Here is a 17,983-nt window from a genome sequence, read left to right as displayed (position 1 = left end):
CAGAGGTTCTTTTTTTTTTTTTTTTGCCCCTTAGGGAGCGTGCACTTGCCCAGGGGGAGAGAGAAAGAGAGAAATGGTGAGAGGGAAAGTGAGAAATTAGCCCCCCTAGGGAGGAATGGCAATGCCCCAATTCTTTCTCCTCCATTCTCCTCCTGGGATCCTAAATCATGCACATACACATGCCTGGCATGAGTTTCAAGCCACCCGGTCTAGGACTTGAACTGTGGTCGACCATGTGGGAGTCCAGCGATGTAACTGCTATGCCATCTACTGGCCCCAACAACTGAATTTAATTAATCTTTTTCTTCTTTATCAATGATAGAGCACATGCATGTGCACATGAGAGAAAGAAAGAAAGATGAACACCCTCCATGTAGTCCTCTTCCTCCAGCCTGTCAGATCTGGGGCTCTCATGCACGTGCCTGGTATGCCGTAGGCTAACCCAGCTGGGAATTTATGCAAGTTGCCATATGGCATCTGGCTACTCTGGAGCAGCACATTACCACCGCATCACGGAGCCAGCCCGGGAAACAGCTATCTAATGCTTAAGTGTAGTGCCTTTTGCCTTTAGTCTTACAAACTCTACTGCTTTCCAATTTAGATAAAACAGCACTATTTCCCATACCTTGTTTTATTTCATTTTACTTTTTGTGGGGACAGGAAAGGGGAGGAAGAGATTTCTGACAGAGTCTCGCCATGTCATGATCTCCTGCCCTGTCCTCCCATCACCTAGGACCATGGGAGCATGCCGCTGTGCCCAGCTCATTCGAGTTGGTCCGGGAACCAGCTTCCTATGCATTCCCAGCCAGCATGCAGCAGCACCTTCCTATTGTGGCCAGGTCCTTTGTTTTTCTTTTCATTTTAGATTTTCCTTTATATTCCTCTCAGGGTATGTGATAGGGATTGTATTTTGACCCCTGAATTAAAAATTGTACTGGTGAAGGAGTTGCTATGAACTGGAGAAGAAGTATTAAAATTAGTTTCAAGTTAAACCAATCTGAAGTCACATTAAACCTTTTCTTTGAAGCAGATAGGAAGGAAGTATAGACGCAGTGGCTGGCAGGATTTTCAGTTCTGTATGGGCAAAGTACCCTTTTCTTTGTTCTGAGGAAGAAGTTGTTTAGTCTGTATCACTCTTGCTAATACTGACAGTGAAAATGAACTAACCTATTATAGTAATAATCTTAAAAATACTGTAAATGGGGCAGCCAGTTGGTGTGGTAGTTAGAGTGACTGAATCTCACATGGCCAATGGAGTGGTTCGAGTCCCAAGTGAAAATCTGCCAAGTGTATGTGTGTGTGTGTGTGTATGTGTGCGCCAGAAATCCCAGGAGGGACAATGAAGGAGAGGGGATTGTGATTAGTCCATCTGCCCTGTGGGGTGATTTCTTATTTTGTCTCTCTCGCTCTCAATCTGTCTTTCTGGTGAGCACTCGTGCGCATAGCGAATTTTTTTTAAAAAATTAAAATTTTAAATTAGAATTTAAAAAATAAAAATATTGTAAAGCAGGCTGTCAGGTGGCTTGGTGGTTAAGGGCGCTGGACTCCCACATGGACCAGTCTTGAACCTGGTGGCTTTCTTTCTCACTCTCACTCTGTCCCTCTGATCAAAAATAAAGTTAAATAAAGTAATTCTTTTTTTTAAAAAAATCATTCTCTTAAAAACAAACAAAAAAACCCCACAATATTGTAAAGACGCTCTACTTAAAAAAATATATTTTTATTTCTTTTTTCTATGAGCAAGAGAGACAGAGAAGAAGAAAGACTACCCCTAGTAGGGTCTGAATGTCACAATCCATCTCCAGCTTCAGCCAGTCCTGGATCGTGTGCACATGCGTGTCTGGCATACTCAGGGAGGTATCCAGACCTGAACTGTAAACCTTCCCATGCGGGATCACCTCACAGAGCACCACGTTTTCTGCTTCATCTCCATGGGCCCTCAAAGCTCTCCTCTTAAACATGTTTCTCTTCATCTAATGAATTTCTCTTATGTTAGAGCTGTGCTGTCAACCAGCCACATGTGATTATTTAAATTTAAATTACTTAAAGTGAAATAAAATGAAAATTTCAGTTCCTCACTCATACTAGTCCAATTTTGGGTGCTCACAATATTGGACAGTATAGTTACAGAAAATTGCCATCGCTGCGGAAAATTCTGTTGGACAGCACTGGGTTGGACAGTGGAACCAAGCAACTTTGTGTTTGAAACTGAACTCCCTAAAGTAGCCTTTCACCAGCTTGAATGTATAATCGAGATAATATTAATAGTCAAAAGAAATGATCCTTAACTAACAATCAATAATTTTAGATTGCTATTTTCTTGGGAAGAGCTGCCAATATTTATCCCTTGTCCCTCTTACTTAATTTGGGTAGAAGAAGTAAGATTGGATCGAATTTTCAACATATGATGATGTTTGCTGGTAAGTTACCAATTTCCTCTCTTGCCCACCCTGAGAAACCATTCACAATCCATATGCCAGTTCGATTGCAAACTGAAATGTTATGCTGGTAATATAAGACTCGTTTAAACATTGAAGTTGTATCCTCAAGTAGAAACAATTCTTTTTATAGTGTCCTGTTCCCTTCTATGAAAGTTTTTTCATTTTCTGGTTCCAATTCCTTGGTTCTGAAATAAGTCGTTCACAGTGAGGAAGATAAAGATGAATGCGTTTTCACACAACAAACCTGTGAGGGTTGATAGCAGTAGTGTTCATACTTGCCCAAACCTGGAAACAGCCCACTTGTCTGGTGGTGGATGACTAAACAGACTGTGGTACATCCACGCCATGGAACATTACTCAACACTAGAAAGAACAGACGATTGACCCAGCCAACCATGTGGATGCATCTCTGAGGCATTATGCTGTGTGAAAGCAGCAGTCTCCACAGATTATATTTATATGACAGTCTCAAAAAGACAAAAGCATAGCTATGGAGGACAGGTCAGTAGTTGCCAGGGTTTTGGTGGGGGGCCAAAGAGGTTGGACTGCAAAAGGGGGTAGGTAGCACAAAATAATTTGTGTGTGTGTGGCAGTGATGGAACTATTCTCTCTCTCTCTCTCTCTTTTTTAGAGAGGTTTTTGTTATAGGGTGTGTGCGCTCACCAGAAAGACAGAGAGACAGAAAGTGAGAAATCACCCCCCAGGGGGGATGACCATGCTGCAGTCCCTTCTTCTCCATTCTCCTCTCAGGATCATGAGCATGCACACACATGCACCTGGCATGAGTTTAAGCCACCGGGTCCAGGACTCAAACTGCGGTCGACTACATGGGAGTCCAGCGACATAGCCATTACACCAGCTGCTGGCCCCCGTGTTTTCTCTATTGATTGTGGTAGTGGTCACACACCTCTATGCACTTGTCGCAACTCACTGAACTGTATCCCAGAAAGAATGAAGCTTACTGTACATCTTTAAAAGTATATATTTTAAGGTTTTTGCCATAGGGCACATGCACTTGTCAGAGAGAGACAGAGATTAAGAATAGCTGCACCACCATCCCTTCTCCGTTCTCCACTTAGGATTTTGAGCATGCACGCACGTGTGCCTGGTGTGATTTTCAAGCCGCTGGGTCCCAGACTCATACCATGGTCAGTCATGTAGGAATCCAGTGCCTTAACTCCCATGCCACCTACTGACCCCGAAAAAAGAAATTTTAAAGAATTGTTAAAAGAGATGTTAGGTATATTGATACTTATTACTCATTTGCTTCCATGATTCTAAGATTTTAGAACTTGTTTTATTTCTGAGCTTACAAAGCTTGTGTCAGTGATGAGCTTCTGAAGAAATATTTCTTCTATCCCCCTGTAGGCCTTCGTGGTGCAATGGCATTTGCTTTGGCTATTCGAGATACCGCCACTTACGCACGGCAAATGATGTTCAGCACCACGCTTCTGATTGTGTTTTTTCCATGTGGGAGTCCAGCGATGTAACTGCTATGCCATCTACTGGCCCCAACAACTGAATTTAATTAATCTTTTTCTTCTTTATCAATGATAGAGCACATGCATGTGCACATGAGAGAAAGAAAGAAAGATGAACACCCTCCATGTAGTCCTCTTCCTCCAGCCTGTCAGATCTGGGGCTCTCATGCACGTGCCTGGTATGCCGTAGGCTAACCCAGCTGGGAATTTATGCAAGTTGCCATATGGCATCTGGCTACTCTGGAGCAGCACATTACCACCGCATCACGGAGCCAGCCCGGGAAACAGCTATCTAATGCTTAAGTGTAGTGCCTTTTGCCTTTAGTCTTACAAACTCTACTGCTTTCCAATTTAGATAAAACAGCACTATTTCCCATACCTTGTTTTATTTCATTTTACTTTTTGTGGGGACAGGAAAGGGGAGGAAGAGATTTCTGACAGAGTCTCGCCATGTCATGATCTCCTGCCCTGTCCTCCCATCACCTAGGACCATGGGAGCATGCCGCTGTGCCCAGCTCATTCGAGTTGGTCCGGGAACCAGCTTCCTATGCATTCCCAGCCAGCATGCAGCAGCACCTTCCTATTGTGGCCAGGTCCTTTGTTTTTCTTTTCATTTTAGATTTTCCTTTATATTCCTCTCAGGGTATGTGATAGGGATTGTATTTTGACCCCTGAAATAAAAATTGTACTGGTGAAGGAGTTGCTATGAACTGGAGAAGAAGTATTAAAATTAGTTTCAAGTTAAACCAATCTGAAGTCACATTAAACCTTTTCTTTGAAGCAGATAGGAAGGAAGTATAGACTCAGTGGCTGGCAGGATTTTCAGTTCTGTATGGGCAAAGTACCCTTTTCTTTGTTCTGAGGAAGAAGTTGTTTAGTCTGTATCACTCTTGCTAATACTGACAGTGAAAATGAACTAACCTATTATAGTAATAATCTTAAAAATACTGTAAATGGGCCAGCCAGTTGGTGTGGTAGTTAGAGTGACTGAATCTCACATGGCCAATGGAGTGGTTCGAGTCCCAAGTGAAAATCTGCCAAGTGTATGTGTGTGTGTGTGTGTATGTGTGCGCCAGAAATCCCAGGAGGGACAATGAAGGAGAGGGGATTGTGATTAGTCCATCTGCCCTGTGGGGTGATTTCTTATTTTGTCTCTCTCGCTCTCAATCTGTCTTTCTGGTGAGCACTCGTGCGCATAGCGAATTTTTTTTAAAAAATTAAAATTTTAAATTAGAATTTAAAAAATAAAAATATTGTAAAGCAGGCTGTCAGGTGGCTTGGTGGTTAAGGGCGCTGGACTCCCACATGGACCAGTCTTGAACCTGGTGGCTTTCTTTCTCACTCTCACTCTGTCCCTCTGATCAAAAATAAAGTTAAATAAAGTAATTCTTTTTTTTAAAAAAATCATTCTCTTAAAAACAAACAAAAAAACCCCACAATATTGTAAAGACGCTCTACTTAAAAAAATATATTTTTATTTCTTTTTTCTATGAGCAAGAGAGACAGAGAAGAAGAAAGACTACCCCTAGTAGGGTCTGAATGTCACAATCCATCTCCAGCTTCAGCCAGTCCTGGATCGTGTGCACATGCGTGTCTGGCATACTCAGGGAGGTATCCAGACCTGAACTGTAAACCTTCCCATGCGGGATCACCTCACAGAGCACCACGTTTTCTGCTTCATCTCCATGGGCCCTCAAAGCTCTCCTCTTAAACATGTTTCTCTTCATCTAATGAATTTCTCTTATGTTAGAGCTGTGCTGTCAACCAGCCACATGTGATTATTTAAATTTAAATTACTTAAAGTGAAATAAAATGAAAATTTCAGTTCCTCACTCATACTAGTCCAATTTTGGGTGCTCACAATATTGGACAGTATAGTTACAGAAAATTGCCATCGCTGCGGAAAATTCTGTTGGACAGCACTGGGTTGGACAGTGGAACCAAGCAACTTTGTGTTTGAAACTGAACTCCCTAAAGTAGCCTTTCACCAGCTTGAATGTATAATCGAGATAATATTAATAGTCAAAAGAAATGATCCTTAACTAACAATCAATAATTTTAGATTGCTATTTTCTTGGGAAGAGCTGCCAATATTTATCCCTTGTCCCTCTTACTTAATTTGGGTAGAAGAAGTAAGATTGGATCGAATTTTCAACATATGATGATGTTTGCTGGTAAGTTACCAATTTCCTCTCTTGCCCACCCTGAGAAACCATTCACAATCCATATGCCAGTTCGATTGCAAACTGAAATGTTATGCTGGTAATATAAGACTCGTTTAAACATTGAAGTTGTATCCTCAAGTAGAAACAATTCTTTTTATAGTGTCCTGTTCCCTTCTATGAAAGTTTTTTCATTTTCTGGTTCCAATTCCTTGGTTCTGAAATAAGTCGTTCACAGTGAGGAAGATAAAGATGAATGCGTTTTCACACAACAAACCTGTGAGGGTTGATAGCAGTAGTGTTCATACTTGCCCAAACCTGGAAACAGCCCACTTGTCTGGTGGTGGATGACTAAACAGACTGTGGTACATCCACGCCATGGAACATTACTCAACACTAGAAAGAACAGACGATTGACCCAGCCAACCATGTGGATGCATCTCTGAGGCATTATGCTGTGTGAAAGCAGCAGTCTCCACAGATTATATTTATATGACAGTCTCAAAAAGACAAAAGCATAGCTATGGAGGACAGGTCAGTAGTTGCCAGGGTTTTGGTGGGGGGCCAAAGAGGTTGGACTGCAAAAGGGGGTAGGTAGCACAAAATAATTTGTGTGTGTGTGGCAGTGATGGAACTATTCTCTCTCTCTCTCTCTCTTTTTTAGAGAGGTTTTTGTTATAGGGTGTGTGCGCTCACCAGAAAGACAGAGAGACAGAAAGTGAGAAATCACCCCCCAGGGGGGATGACCATGCTGCAGTCCCTTCTTCTCCATTCTCCTCTCAGGATCATGAGCATGCACACACATGCACCTGGCATGAGTTTAAGCCACCGGGTCCAGGACTCAAACTGCGGTCGACTACATGGGAGTCCAGCGACATAGCCATTACACCAGCTGCTGGCCCCCGTGTTTTCTCTATTGATTGTGGTAGTGGTCACACACCTCTATGCACTTGTCGCAACTCACTGAACTGTATCCCAGAAAGAATGAAGCTTACTGTACATCTTTAAAAGTATATATTTTAAGGTTTTTGCCATAGGGCACATGCACTTGTCAGAGAGAGACAGAGATTAAGAATAGCTGCACCACCATCCCTTCTCCGTTCTCCACTTAGGATTTTGAGCATGCACGCACGTGTGCCTGGTGTGATTTTCAAGCCGCTGGGTCCCAGACTCATACCATGGTCAGTCATGTAGGAATCCAGTGCCTTAACTCCCATGCCACCTACTGACCCCGAAAAAAGAAATTTTAAAGAATTGTTAAAAGAGATGTTAGGTATATTGATACTTATTACTCATTTGCTTCCATGATTCTAAGATTTTAGAACTTGTTTTATTTCTGAGCTTACAAAGCTTGTGTCAGTGATGAGCTTCTGAAGAAATATTTCTTCTATCCCCCTGTAGGCCTTCGTGGTGCAATGGCATTTGCTTTGGCTATTCGAGATACCGCCACTTACGCACGGCAAATGATGTTCAGCACCACGCTTCTGATTGTGTTTTTTACTGTGTGGGTATTTGGTGGTGGCACTACTGCCATGCTGTCATGCCTGCATATAAGGTAAGTGCCAAGTGGGGACCTTGTTTTAACATTAAGTTTTAATTTAATTTTTTTTCTTTTGGTCATAAGATTGTAAGCTTTGATAGCTCTGTAATGTATCATTTTTTTTCTTTTAAAAAGGAAACTATAACGTAGTCAGAAGAAAATGTGCAAAAGAAAGATAAAAACTATTTTTAACACTTTGAGAGAGATCTTTCCAGAACATGCACTATATATATTTTTAACCAAAAAGGGTACCAGGAAATGTATTGTTGGGAACTGAACGTAATGAAGTATGGGCATTTAGATTAATAAATGTACTTAAATAATTATTTTATGGCTGCATATTGTCCTGATGTATTTTGCCAAATTCCTATTGTTAGACTTTTGTATTGTTTCTAGGATTTTGCTATTACCAGTGCCATTTGTGGATTTCATTGTTACTATTACCATTAACAATGTGAATAGTTTAAATGTATACACCACCGTGCACTTGCTGGGTTATTTCCTTAGGATGCACTCCTACAAGTGGCATTGCTTAGTTGACAGGCTATGCATTTCTTTAAAGCTTTTGAGCCATAGCGCCAGGTTGGATCAAATACTTTGCTTCCATCTGTAATACATGAGGCAGTTCCAATTTAGCCCATTTATAATCAATACTAGATATTACCATTCTTTCCCATCTTTTTGATTAGCACTGTTTCTAACCTAACCGTTCAAAGCCAAGATCTTGAGGCCGTAGTCTTCAATACATATAGTTAATGTATTCGACTTGAAAGCTCCCTTGTATGTCAAGAGTTCTGCATTTGTTTCCATGGAGACAGCAGCCTGTGTTGCTGAAGCCTTTGTAGATTTTAGTTCTGTGTTTGGCTGAAACTTCATAGATGTTAAGAGCTACTGAGCTTTGAGAATACGGAGGGTTCATTAGAGGAAACAGTATTTCACATTTTAGAGAATCTGTCCTCCATTTTTTTCATTCTCTGTAGCCTTTTTTTGACATTGTGAAGACTAGCGAGCCCTGAATCACTTTGAATGTTGCTGTTACTGTCTTAATCTCTCTTTACTGTTCAAATCCCTTTCTTCTAATTTCTATGCTATTGTTCTATATAATAGAAGATACACAAAAATAATGTTCTCATAGTCCTAATTATTTGTTCAAGGAGGACTTTACATTTATCGAGCACCTACTTGTGCTAGGTATTGTGCTGAGTGCATTTTACGTATTTACTGAGTCACAATAACTCCATTTTGCAAGCAAAGAAATAGAGGCTTAGAAAGGCTCCAAGTTATTCAAGGTCATACCAATAATTAAATGGTGGACAGAGGAACTTCAAATCTTACTTAATTTCTTATACTCCGTGTTGCTGCAAGAAACGAGGTGGTACATTTCAAAAGGATGAAGTATATTTCTTTTCTCAAGACCTTTTTACTAAGGAGAAAAAAAAATTAAATATAAGATAATTTAGGACAAATAATGCTGTTCAACGTTGTTTAAGTAGAATCAGTTCTCTTCCCTGAGTACCCTCCACACAAACCAAACAAAACACTCATACTTATTGTTCTCTCCCACAAAAGACAAGCCAGAACTGAAAGCCTACCTACTCATAAAATCTGCTCTGTGTTCCTCTCTCTTTGGCCGCATCTTGCCTGTCCTGTAACATAGCTTGACAATTACATACACTGTCTTGCAGTCTTAGATTAGTCCTTGATTTCTTGTTTTTCAACCTCTTTGCAAACAGAGGCTGAATTTAAGGTTCTCTTTCCTCCCTTCAAGTTTGTCTAGTATAATTTTGAAGATGCTGTTAAGTCCTGGAAGTTGAAGGTTCACATAAACTTAGACTTGGCTTTGAGTTCTTGTTCTCTTACTAATACTTTCTCAAGTTCTTTAAGTTTTTAAATTCTCAGTTTCCTCACCTGTAACATGGGTGTCGTAGTACCTGCCTCCTGGAGTCATCATAAGGATTCAGTGAGCTAGTGTCCATAAAGCTCTCAGCACAGCATTTTTTAAAAGAATGATTTAATTTAACTTTTTTTATTTATTTAATTGACCAGAGAGAGACAGAGCGAGAGCAAGAGAAAGAGAGAAAGCAAGCTGCTAGGTCTGGAACTCAAACTACAGTCGGCCATGTGGGAGTCCAGCACCACCTGTAACATGGGTGTCGTAGTACCTGCCTCCTGGAGTCATCATAAGGATTCAGTGAGCTAGTGTCCATAAAGCTCTCAGCACAGCATTTTTTAAAAGAATGATTTAATTTAACTTTTTTTATTTATTTAATTGACCAGAGAGAGACAGAGCGAGAGCAAGAGAAAGAGAGAAAGCAAGCTGCTAGGTCTGGAACTCAAACTACAGTCGGCCATGTGGGAGTCCAGCACCCTTAACCATTATGCCACCTGCCGGCCCCATCAGCACAGCATTTTTAATGTGCCTTTTTAGTCATTTAGTCCATCAGTATTTGTGGAACACTGATCATGTGTCGGGCACTGTTTTAGGCTCCAACTCAGTTCTCACCTGTGGATAACTGGAGGTGTTTGGAGGCATTTTTGATTGTCACACCTAGGAGAGGGGCTGCTACTGGCATTGAGTGAGTAGAGGTTAGGGACGCTATTAAACACTTCACAGTGTACAGAGCAGGCTCTTCCCCTCTCTACCCCGTCTCCCCCTCTCTGCAAACAAAGATTGATCTCGACCAAAATGTCAGTAATGCTGAGGTTAAGAAACTGCTGTAGAGAAGGACAGTAACAGTCATAAAATAGAAAAGATCCCTGGTCTCATAAAGTCCGTGCTCTGGTAGGAGAAGATAGACAATAAACTAGTAAATAAATGAGCATAACAATTCAAGGTAGTATTAAATCCTGTGGTGCTGGGATAGTGACTGTGGATGGGTGTATATTTTATGTGAGGAGGTCAGAGAAGACCTTTCATTCTTTTTCAAATTAACTATAGGCACATGTACTTGCTGGTGAGAGAGAATGTGAGAAAGCTCCCCACCAGGAAAGATGATCACGCCACAATCCCTTCTCTTCCATTCTCCTTTCAGGATTTTAGGCACACATATACACGTCTGGCGTGTTTTTCAAGCTGCCATGTCCAGGACTTGAACTGCACAGCCATGAGGGATCCGGCTGCCTTAACCGCCATGCCACCAGCTGGCACAGGGCAGGTGTTTCTGAAGGGTTACATTTGAGCTCCTTCTACCCGAATGACAATGATCATCAAGGGCAATGCAGGTCAAGAGAAAAGCAAATGCAAAGCTCCTGGGGCAGAAACAGACTTGGACTGTTTAATGAATGGAAAAAAGGCTCACATCGCTGGAGTCAAATAGGCTCCTTTTATCCACAGTTTCGCTTTCTGTGGTTTCAGCTACCTGTGAGCAACTGCAGTCTGAAAATATTAAAATAAATCATTCATAAGTTTTAAATTGCATGCCATTCTGAGTATCATGATGAAATCTCATGCCATGCTGCCTGGGATGTGAATCATCCCTTTCTTTGTCCATCGTATCCACACTGATGCTACCTGTGCATTAGTCACTTAGTGGCCATCTTAGTTATCAGATTAAAAAAAAAAAGTAGGGCCAGCGGGTGGCATGGCGGTTAAGGCAGCTGAATCCCACCCGACTGACTGCATAGTTGGAGGTCTGGATCTGGTGGCTTGCGAAACAGGCTGGACATGTATGCGTGCATGCCCAAAACCCCAAAAGGGGGGAGACATGGAGGAGAAGGAATTGCGCCATGACCATTTCACACAGGAATGCTATCTCCCTTTCTCTTTCTCTCTCTCTCCAGTAAGCACATGTGCCCTCTGGCAAAATGAAAAAAAGAAAAATGACAAAGCAAAGCATGGTATATATAGTGCGTTGTACTAGCCAGAGTTTTTGGCTTTCACTGAGGGCCTTGGAACATATCCCACACCGAAGAGGAGAGACAATGATGTAGTGATGGAAAATGAGGTGGGCAAGATCCTATGGGGGCACTGGTCTGCAAAGGTTTCCTATAAAGGGCCAGTTAGTATTGGGGGTCATCAGAAAAGTCATGATGCATTTTTGCAAAGAAAAACAGAAAGATGTGTCAGGACTTTTCGAATGACCCAACAAATAGTTGAGGCTTTGCGGGCTATACAGTGACTGAATTCTGGGGTGAAAGCAGCTGTAGACTGTATAAATCTGTTGGTGTGGCTGTGTGCCAACATAAGTTTATTTGCAAAAGCAGGAGGGGTACCCAGTGTGGCCCCTGGGCTATAGTTTGTGGACCCCTGCTGTAGGGTCTTATAGGTCGTGGGAAAGACTTTGGGTTTTAAAATGCAATTGGAAATCTTAGAGGATTTTTAAAAAATCAGAATGATCTAATTTACATCGTTAAAAGATCACTCTAGCTGTTGCATGGACCGTGGATCCTCAGTAAATTAGAACCAGGCAGCTTTTCTTGTGTCCTTTCGCATAGTTTGTGGTAGTCACATTTGGCTCTCTGCCATTTACTATACATGCTTTGCACTTCTCTGTCTCTGAGCCTTTGCTCATGCTGTTTCCTCTGCCTGGAATTCTCTCTCACTGCCAGGAAATGACAGAGCTACATGCCTCTGCCCCTTTCCTTCTTCTTTCCTCTTGGAACCAGTCTTCTGATGGCATAACGTTGGGTCCCTCTATTGTAGCGCTGTTTCATTCAGCCTTGTAGTATTGTTATATGAGCTCCTGCTTAGCATTAGTGATGCATCGGGGGTGCCCTTTTAAAAAATCACTCAATACGTTTTCTCATTTAATCTTGGCAGCAACTCTGTGCGGTGGACATTAGCCCCATTTTCCAGATGATACATTACAGTCCCTAGGGTTGTGTCACTTGAATGAAGTCTCACAGCTAGAAAGCAACTGAGGTCAAATGTGGACCCAGCACTCCCTGATGGCAAGCCCTTCAGAGCTATGCTCTAGTCACGTGTTTCCCCCACCAGTCTGTGAGTTCCTGAGGGCCTGGGCTGTGTGTAATCCACGTCTATGCCTGGGCCTAGCAGATAATAAGTGCTCTGTAAATGTTTGTGTCATTCACTTGGCAACGATAATGTCCCGGCTGAGTCCTGCAGATGTACTATCTCCAAGACCACTAGATGTCACTTGAGATACATGAATGTAGTTAGGGTTTCATGTGGCTGAGAAGACACTGAGCAGCTTCTGGCCATTTTAACACAGAAAAAGAAACCAGCCTTTCTTTGAATTATGAACTAGTCATGGCCATCTGTTTTCCAGTACTTGACTGGAATTCCTTTGCCTTCCAGATACGGCCTTGCCTCTCTTTCCCCCCATTCAGTGTTATTTGGATTCTGGGACAGTGCCGCCACAGCTTCTCACATAACTCTTGGTTGTGTGCTGTCTGTAGTAGTTAGCTCAGTCGATGAACTGTTAAGCACCCATGGTGTGTCAGGTACTCTGCTAGATCTGGGGATACAGAGATGAACTGAGACATGGCCTTTACCCTTAAGGAGCTTATAGCCTTTTTGAGGAGACAGGCAGGGAAATAATGATACGCTCCTGTGCTAAGTATCACCATAAATAGGACTCTAGAAAGCATCACAAAATGCACAGAGGACAAAATGGTTCTGTTTCAAGGGATCATAGAATGGTTACTTTGAAACTTGAAAAAGAAGTAGATTAAACAAATAGATAATTTTCCAGCTAGAGGGAGCAGCATGAGCAAAGGGATGGAGGCTTAGGAGAGGACAGCGTTCAGAGAGAGGAGCAGGCAGGTACGAGAGTCTAGGGTGTGTCAAAGAGAATGACGGGAAATAAGGATGGAAAGGTAGGTTGGAGTCAGGGGGCACTAGTTTGTAGAGGGCTTTGAATGTTACACAGAGGACTTTAGACTTGCCCCTCTGGCCCTTAAGCCACTTACATCTTTACTCAGAGAGTTCCGTGCTTGCAACGGCTAACTGGGGAGAGCTGGCTGCTGGAAAACCTTATACCCAACAGACCCCATGTCAGAATGAGGGTCCATGTTTGAGGAGTTGGGCTGGGAAGGAGAGAGACCTGAGAGGCAGCTTAGACAGGGAGCAGGGTTGGTGAGTGCTCCTCTTTAGGAGACAGAGAGGAGTCAGAGAACTTTATTGCAAGGCTGCTCCCAGGAGACGGGAAGCAGGGATTCTAAGCAGATAAAAGGAATTATGAAGAACCAAGGCTAATGTCTGTCCATTAGCCTATGAAGAACTATGACAGGACCCGTCTTTAGCCATCATAACACAATGTTGCCAGAGAGGTGCGAGGTCCAGAAACAGGCTGCTCCCTCCAGAACTGCGCTGTGCCAGCCTCGCTTCTAGACCCATCCAGTCGTGTTCTTATTCAGTAACTGGGTCAGGACTGCTCTCTCAACTCTGCTGAGAGTAGACTTAAATTCAGAAATGACAATGCTGTTTTTCTGAAATCGGTAAGTGAAATTGTAGGAAGAGAATCATGAGGACACCCCACTTTCCTTTGAGTCCAAGCCATTGCCAAGGAAAGTGTCCAGAGCCAGAAATGGACATCAGCACCCCCAGAGAAGCAAGAAGGTATTAGCTGCTCCATAGCTCGTGGGCTGAGAAAAGTAGTTGCCTACCGGTGTACATATGTGAACAGCCTTTTTCTGGCTTTCAAATCTCACTTGCTCTTTGTGTTTCTCCTTTAGGGTTGGTGTTGATTCAGACCAAGAACATTTGGTAAATATGCATTTGTGTTTTCCCTGGCATTTCTGTTGAATGTGCAGGTTTTGAGAAAGAAAACAGTCTACTGTCAACTTCATGCCACTATTTAGATCTGGTCCAGGTTGCCTCAGCCTTTGACTGACATCACTCCTGGCTCTTCTCGCTTCCCCATAGAGACGAAACCAAACTTTAAACTGTGTGGTTATCCAAGGTGACAGTGTCCCTATCTGTGGGCCTTCCTGGGCTTTTGGCACAGAGGAGAGTCATCCCTCAAGTACCCCAGGGGGTCCCAGTGCCTTCTGTGGCACGGAAGTCCTACTTTGGTCTGCCCCTGATGGCTTCTAGCGGACGGGTGCCCTTTCTAGTTGGCTTCCCTGTGTAACTTGCAAATCAGATGACAGCAGCTGCCCTGGAGAACTGCCTGGAAGCATTTGAGTCTTGAGCCAGCTCCCCCCCTCGTCTGTCCAGGGGAGTGTACTCTCTTACCCTGTGCCCTAGCCTTGGCTACATTTCCTGCCCTGCCTCCTTCCTTCCGTGTGTCTGCTTCTCAGTGTTCCTATGAGCTGAGCCTGCTGGGCCAAGTGCAGTGTAACTCACTGCCCTCTCTAGGCTGGCCACATTTTCTGGCATTTTCCATCTGCTTTTTAATGGTTTTTGAGTTCCACCAAATACATGACTCTGTACTAGACATTACATGAGGAATCGCAGAACTTAGGTCTTTTTTTTCTTTCTTTCTTTTTTTCCTTTTTTTTTTTTTCCTATAGGGCATGTGCCACTCACCAGAGAGAGACAAAGAGAGAGGGAAAGTGAGAAATTACCTCTCCCCGCCCCAGGAGAGTGGCCACACTGTAATACCTTCTATTGTATGTATCCTCCTCTCAGGATTTTGGGCGCACACACACACACACACACACACACACGTTTCCAGTGTGATTTTCAAGCTGCTAGATCCAGGCCTTGAACCGCAGTTGGCCATGTGGGAATCCAGTGCCTTAACTGCCATGCCACTCGCAGGCCCCCAGAACTTAGCTTTTTGAATATGGAAGATGTCTCTTTCAAAACACAATTCTTTTCCTTGTCTGAAACAAGCCCTAGTATAATTGTCTTCAGGGTGCGGTTAGAAAATAAGACGTTTATCAGGCTCATTTCCTCAATACTAATTTTATGAGCTATCGAGCAATGAGTGTGGATGTATACTTGTGATATAGTAAGTCCTTGCTTCTTTTGTGGTCAGAACCTTCAAGCAGAATTCCATGGGCTTGAAATACTTGTACAAGCCATGCCGGCTCAGTTCTTGTATTGTCAAAGAGCAGGGTAGTGTCCATGGGGAATAGCTCCTCACGCCTCCACCCCCTGTGGCAGAACAAGAATCAAGTAGACAGCTCACAAGACAAATGCCTGATCACTGTCTACATAAGTCTCCATCAGTGGTGTCACCTCTGCCACCACAGAGGAGAAACAGAAATGGAGTGACAGGGAGCGAGCCAGGTAGGTGTGTACCAGATGTGACGTACAGAAAGAGATACCATCTCCCCCTGTGCTTCAGAGCCCTGTGGATATCTTGATAGTATTTACTCAGTATTTGAAGTGTCTTCTAGGAAACACAGAGAAACATAGTAAGAATGTGTGGGGGGGGTGGGCAGGCGCACAGGTGTGCGTGTGGGGAGGGGTTGTGACATTCATAAATGAAGTGCTCTTTGAGGAGTGGAGACACATGAGCTATGCTTAATGATGGGAGAGGAAATACAGATGGTGTTCTTTGGCTCTTGCAAACCCGTCTAGTGTCTCAGACGTTTTTCCATTATGTACATATTGATGCATGCTAAGAGAAAGTCATTCATTTTGAGGATTAGGAAGGAGCCCAAACCCAGACTCAAAATTCTATGCTCTTAGAAAATAATGGAATGGTAGAATATTAGCCCTGGAAAGGGTCTTAGGGATTCTCTAACCCTCACATTTTATACACCAAGAAATTTGGGTGCAGAGAGGGAAAAGACTTCCCCCCTCACCCCCCGCACTTAATGTCAACAAGCCTGGGCTGGAAGCAAATTGCCTGAATGCCCCAACTACTGGCTGTGCCATGTGACAAATAAGGACATGGTTTTATATTTTCTGGAGGCTATTTTAGAAGATGCCTGCCTGCTCTCTTAGTTTTCCCTCCTAGCCAGTCAGGCTCACTGTGGAATTTCCCTACTTGTTTTCATTTCGCTAGTGTCCTGAGAAAAAAATACCAGTTACTTTTGAAATTCCTGACAGCTCCCAAAGATGGGAATGTTGATGGGATGTTTGCTATGTAAGGATGTAAGGTGCTGTAACATTGGGGGGGGGGGTATGGGGCTTTACGAATCAAGGGGGGGGGGGGGTTATGAGTCTTTCAGATTAGGAAGTGAATTATCCCACATTGATATATAAGGTGCATGTGCTTGAGAGAGAGAGAGGGAGAGAATGAGCAGGAAAGTGAGAAATCATCCCCCAGGGGGATGGCCATGCCACAATCCCTTCTCCTTGGATTTTGGGCATGCATACACACACGCCCAGCGTGATTTTCAAGCCGCTGGTCCGGTACGCAAACCATGGTCAGCCATATGGAAACCCAGTGCCTTAATCACCACGCCACCTGCTGGCCCTCCCACATTGATATTTTTAAATGACGATAGATTCATAAATTAGCAAGCAGCATGAGTAATAGAGGTGTTCAGAAAAACATTTCAATTTGTTATTCCAAAGCTGCCATATACAAGATGTTTCTTCTATTAACATGTTGAAGAGTATCTTATGCATAGTAGGGCTCTCTTTCCGCTTGCGCACAGGTATGGCTCTAAACAAATGTCTGTGTCTTTGTATACATATTAATTTATGTATTATTGTCTGCAGGGTGTTCCTGAAAGTGAAAGGAGAACCACCAAAGCCGAGAGTGCTTGGCTCTTCCGGATATGGTATAACTTTGATCATAAGTATCCTTAATGAGATAAAAAGATAACATAGACATGGATAATGACAGTTTAATGAACAACGGATCTGACTGGCCCCTTCCTGAAGTGGCATAGCCAGCCCTCATTAGTCTTCCTATTCCCTATGAGTGTAATGGAGAAGGAAACCCACACAAACAAATCCCTCTGTGAGCCCACAAACCCAGCAGGGACTGGTTACTGCAGAAGCTGGTTGTGTGAGGGGAATTGAGAGCCCAAATAACATGCCTTCTTTGACATAATGGGTTTATTTATCAATTAAATTTTACTATTTATTGTTCTGTAACTAAGTTAGTGATCCCTGCAAAAGGTATTTGTTGGTTTTTGGTGTAGTTACTAGGTTGAAAGACGACAGGCTGCTTTAGGGAAAAGGTTGAGAAAGAAATTGATATACCATAATGTGATGCTCTAATGTTTGGTGATCGTCCTTTTCCCCTCCTGATCTTTCCAAAGACTGGGAGAGTCTCCTCTTCAGTGAATGCCCCAAAAAGCTGACATTTTCTTTTTTCTTTTTGGAGAGGTTTCTGCTATAGGGTGTGTGCACTCGCCAGACAGACAGAGAGAGACAGAGAGACAGAAAGCGAGAAATCACCCCCCAGGGGGGATGGCCATGCCGCAATTCCTTCTTCTCCATTCTCCTCTCAGGATCCTGGGCACACATGCACACGCGCCCGGTGTGAGTTTTAAGCCACCGGGTCCGGGACACGAACCACGGTCGACTACGTGGGAGTCCAGCGA

At 43.1% G+C, this 17,983-nt stretch overlaps 1 protein-coding gene across 1 annotated transcript in view; it reads left to right on the top strand.

Annotated features, from left to right (window-relative positions):
• The window catches only part of SLC9A6 (solute carrier family 9 member A6), a gene marked incomplete at its 5' end in the record, with an annotated part of 89,129 nt that overhangs the window by 58,360 nt on the left and 12,786 nt on the right, over positions 1-17,983 (top strand). The window contains 4 exons of the mRNA XM_027776671.1: positions 2,309-2,420; positions 7,486-7,639; positions 14,261-14,291; positions 17,151-17,230. Coding sequence (XP_027632472.1) covers positions 2,309-2,420; positions 7,486-7,639; positions 14,261-14,291; positions 17,151-17,230 — 377 coding nt within the window. The remainder of the gene's footprint in view (positions 1-2,308; positions 2,421-7,485; positions 7,640-14,260; positions 14,292-17,150; positions 17,231-17,983) is intronic.

Source organism: Tupaia chinensis, unplaced genomic scaffold (genome assembly GCF_000334495.1).
Source record: "Tupaia chinensis unplaced genomic scaffold, TupChi_1.0 Scaffold000706_1, whole genome shotgun sequence".
Lineage (NCBI taxonomy): Eukaryota > Metazoa > Chordata > Mammalia > Scandentia > Tupaiidae > Tupaia > Tupaia belangeri.
This window is presented reverse-complemented; position numbering and strand designations above follow the sequence as displayed.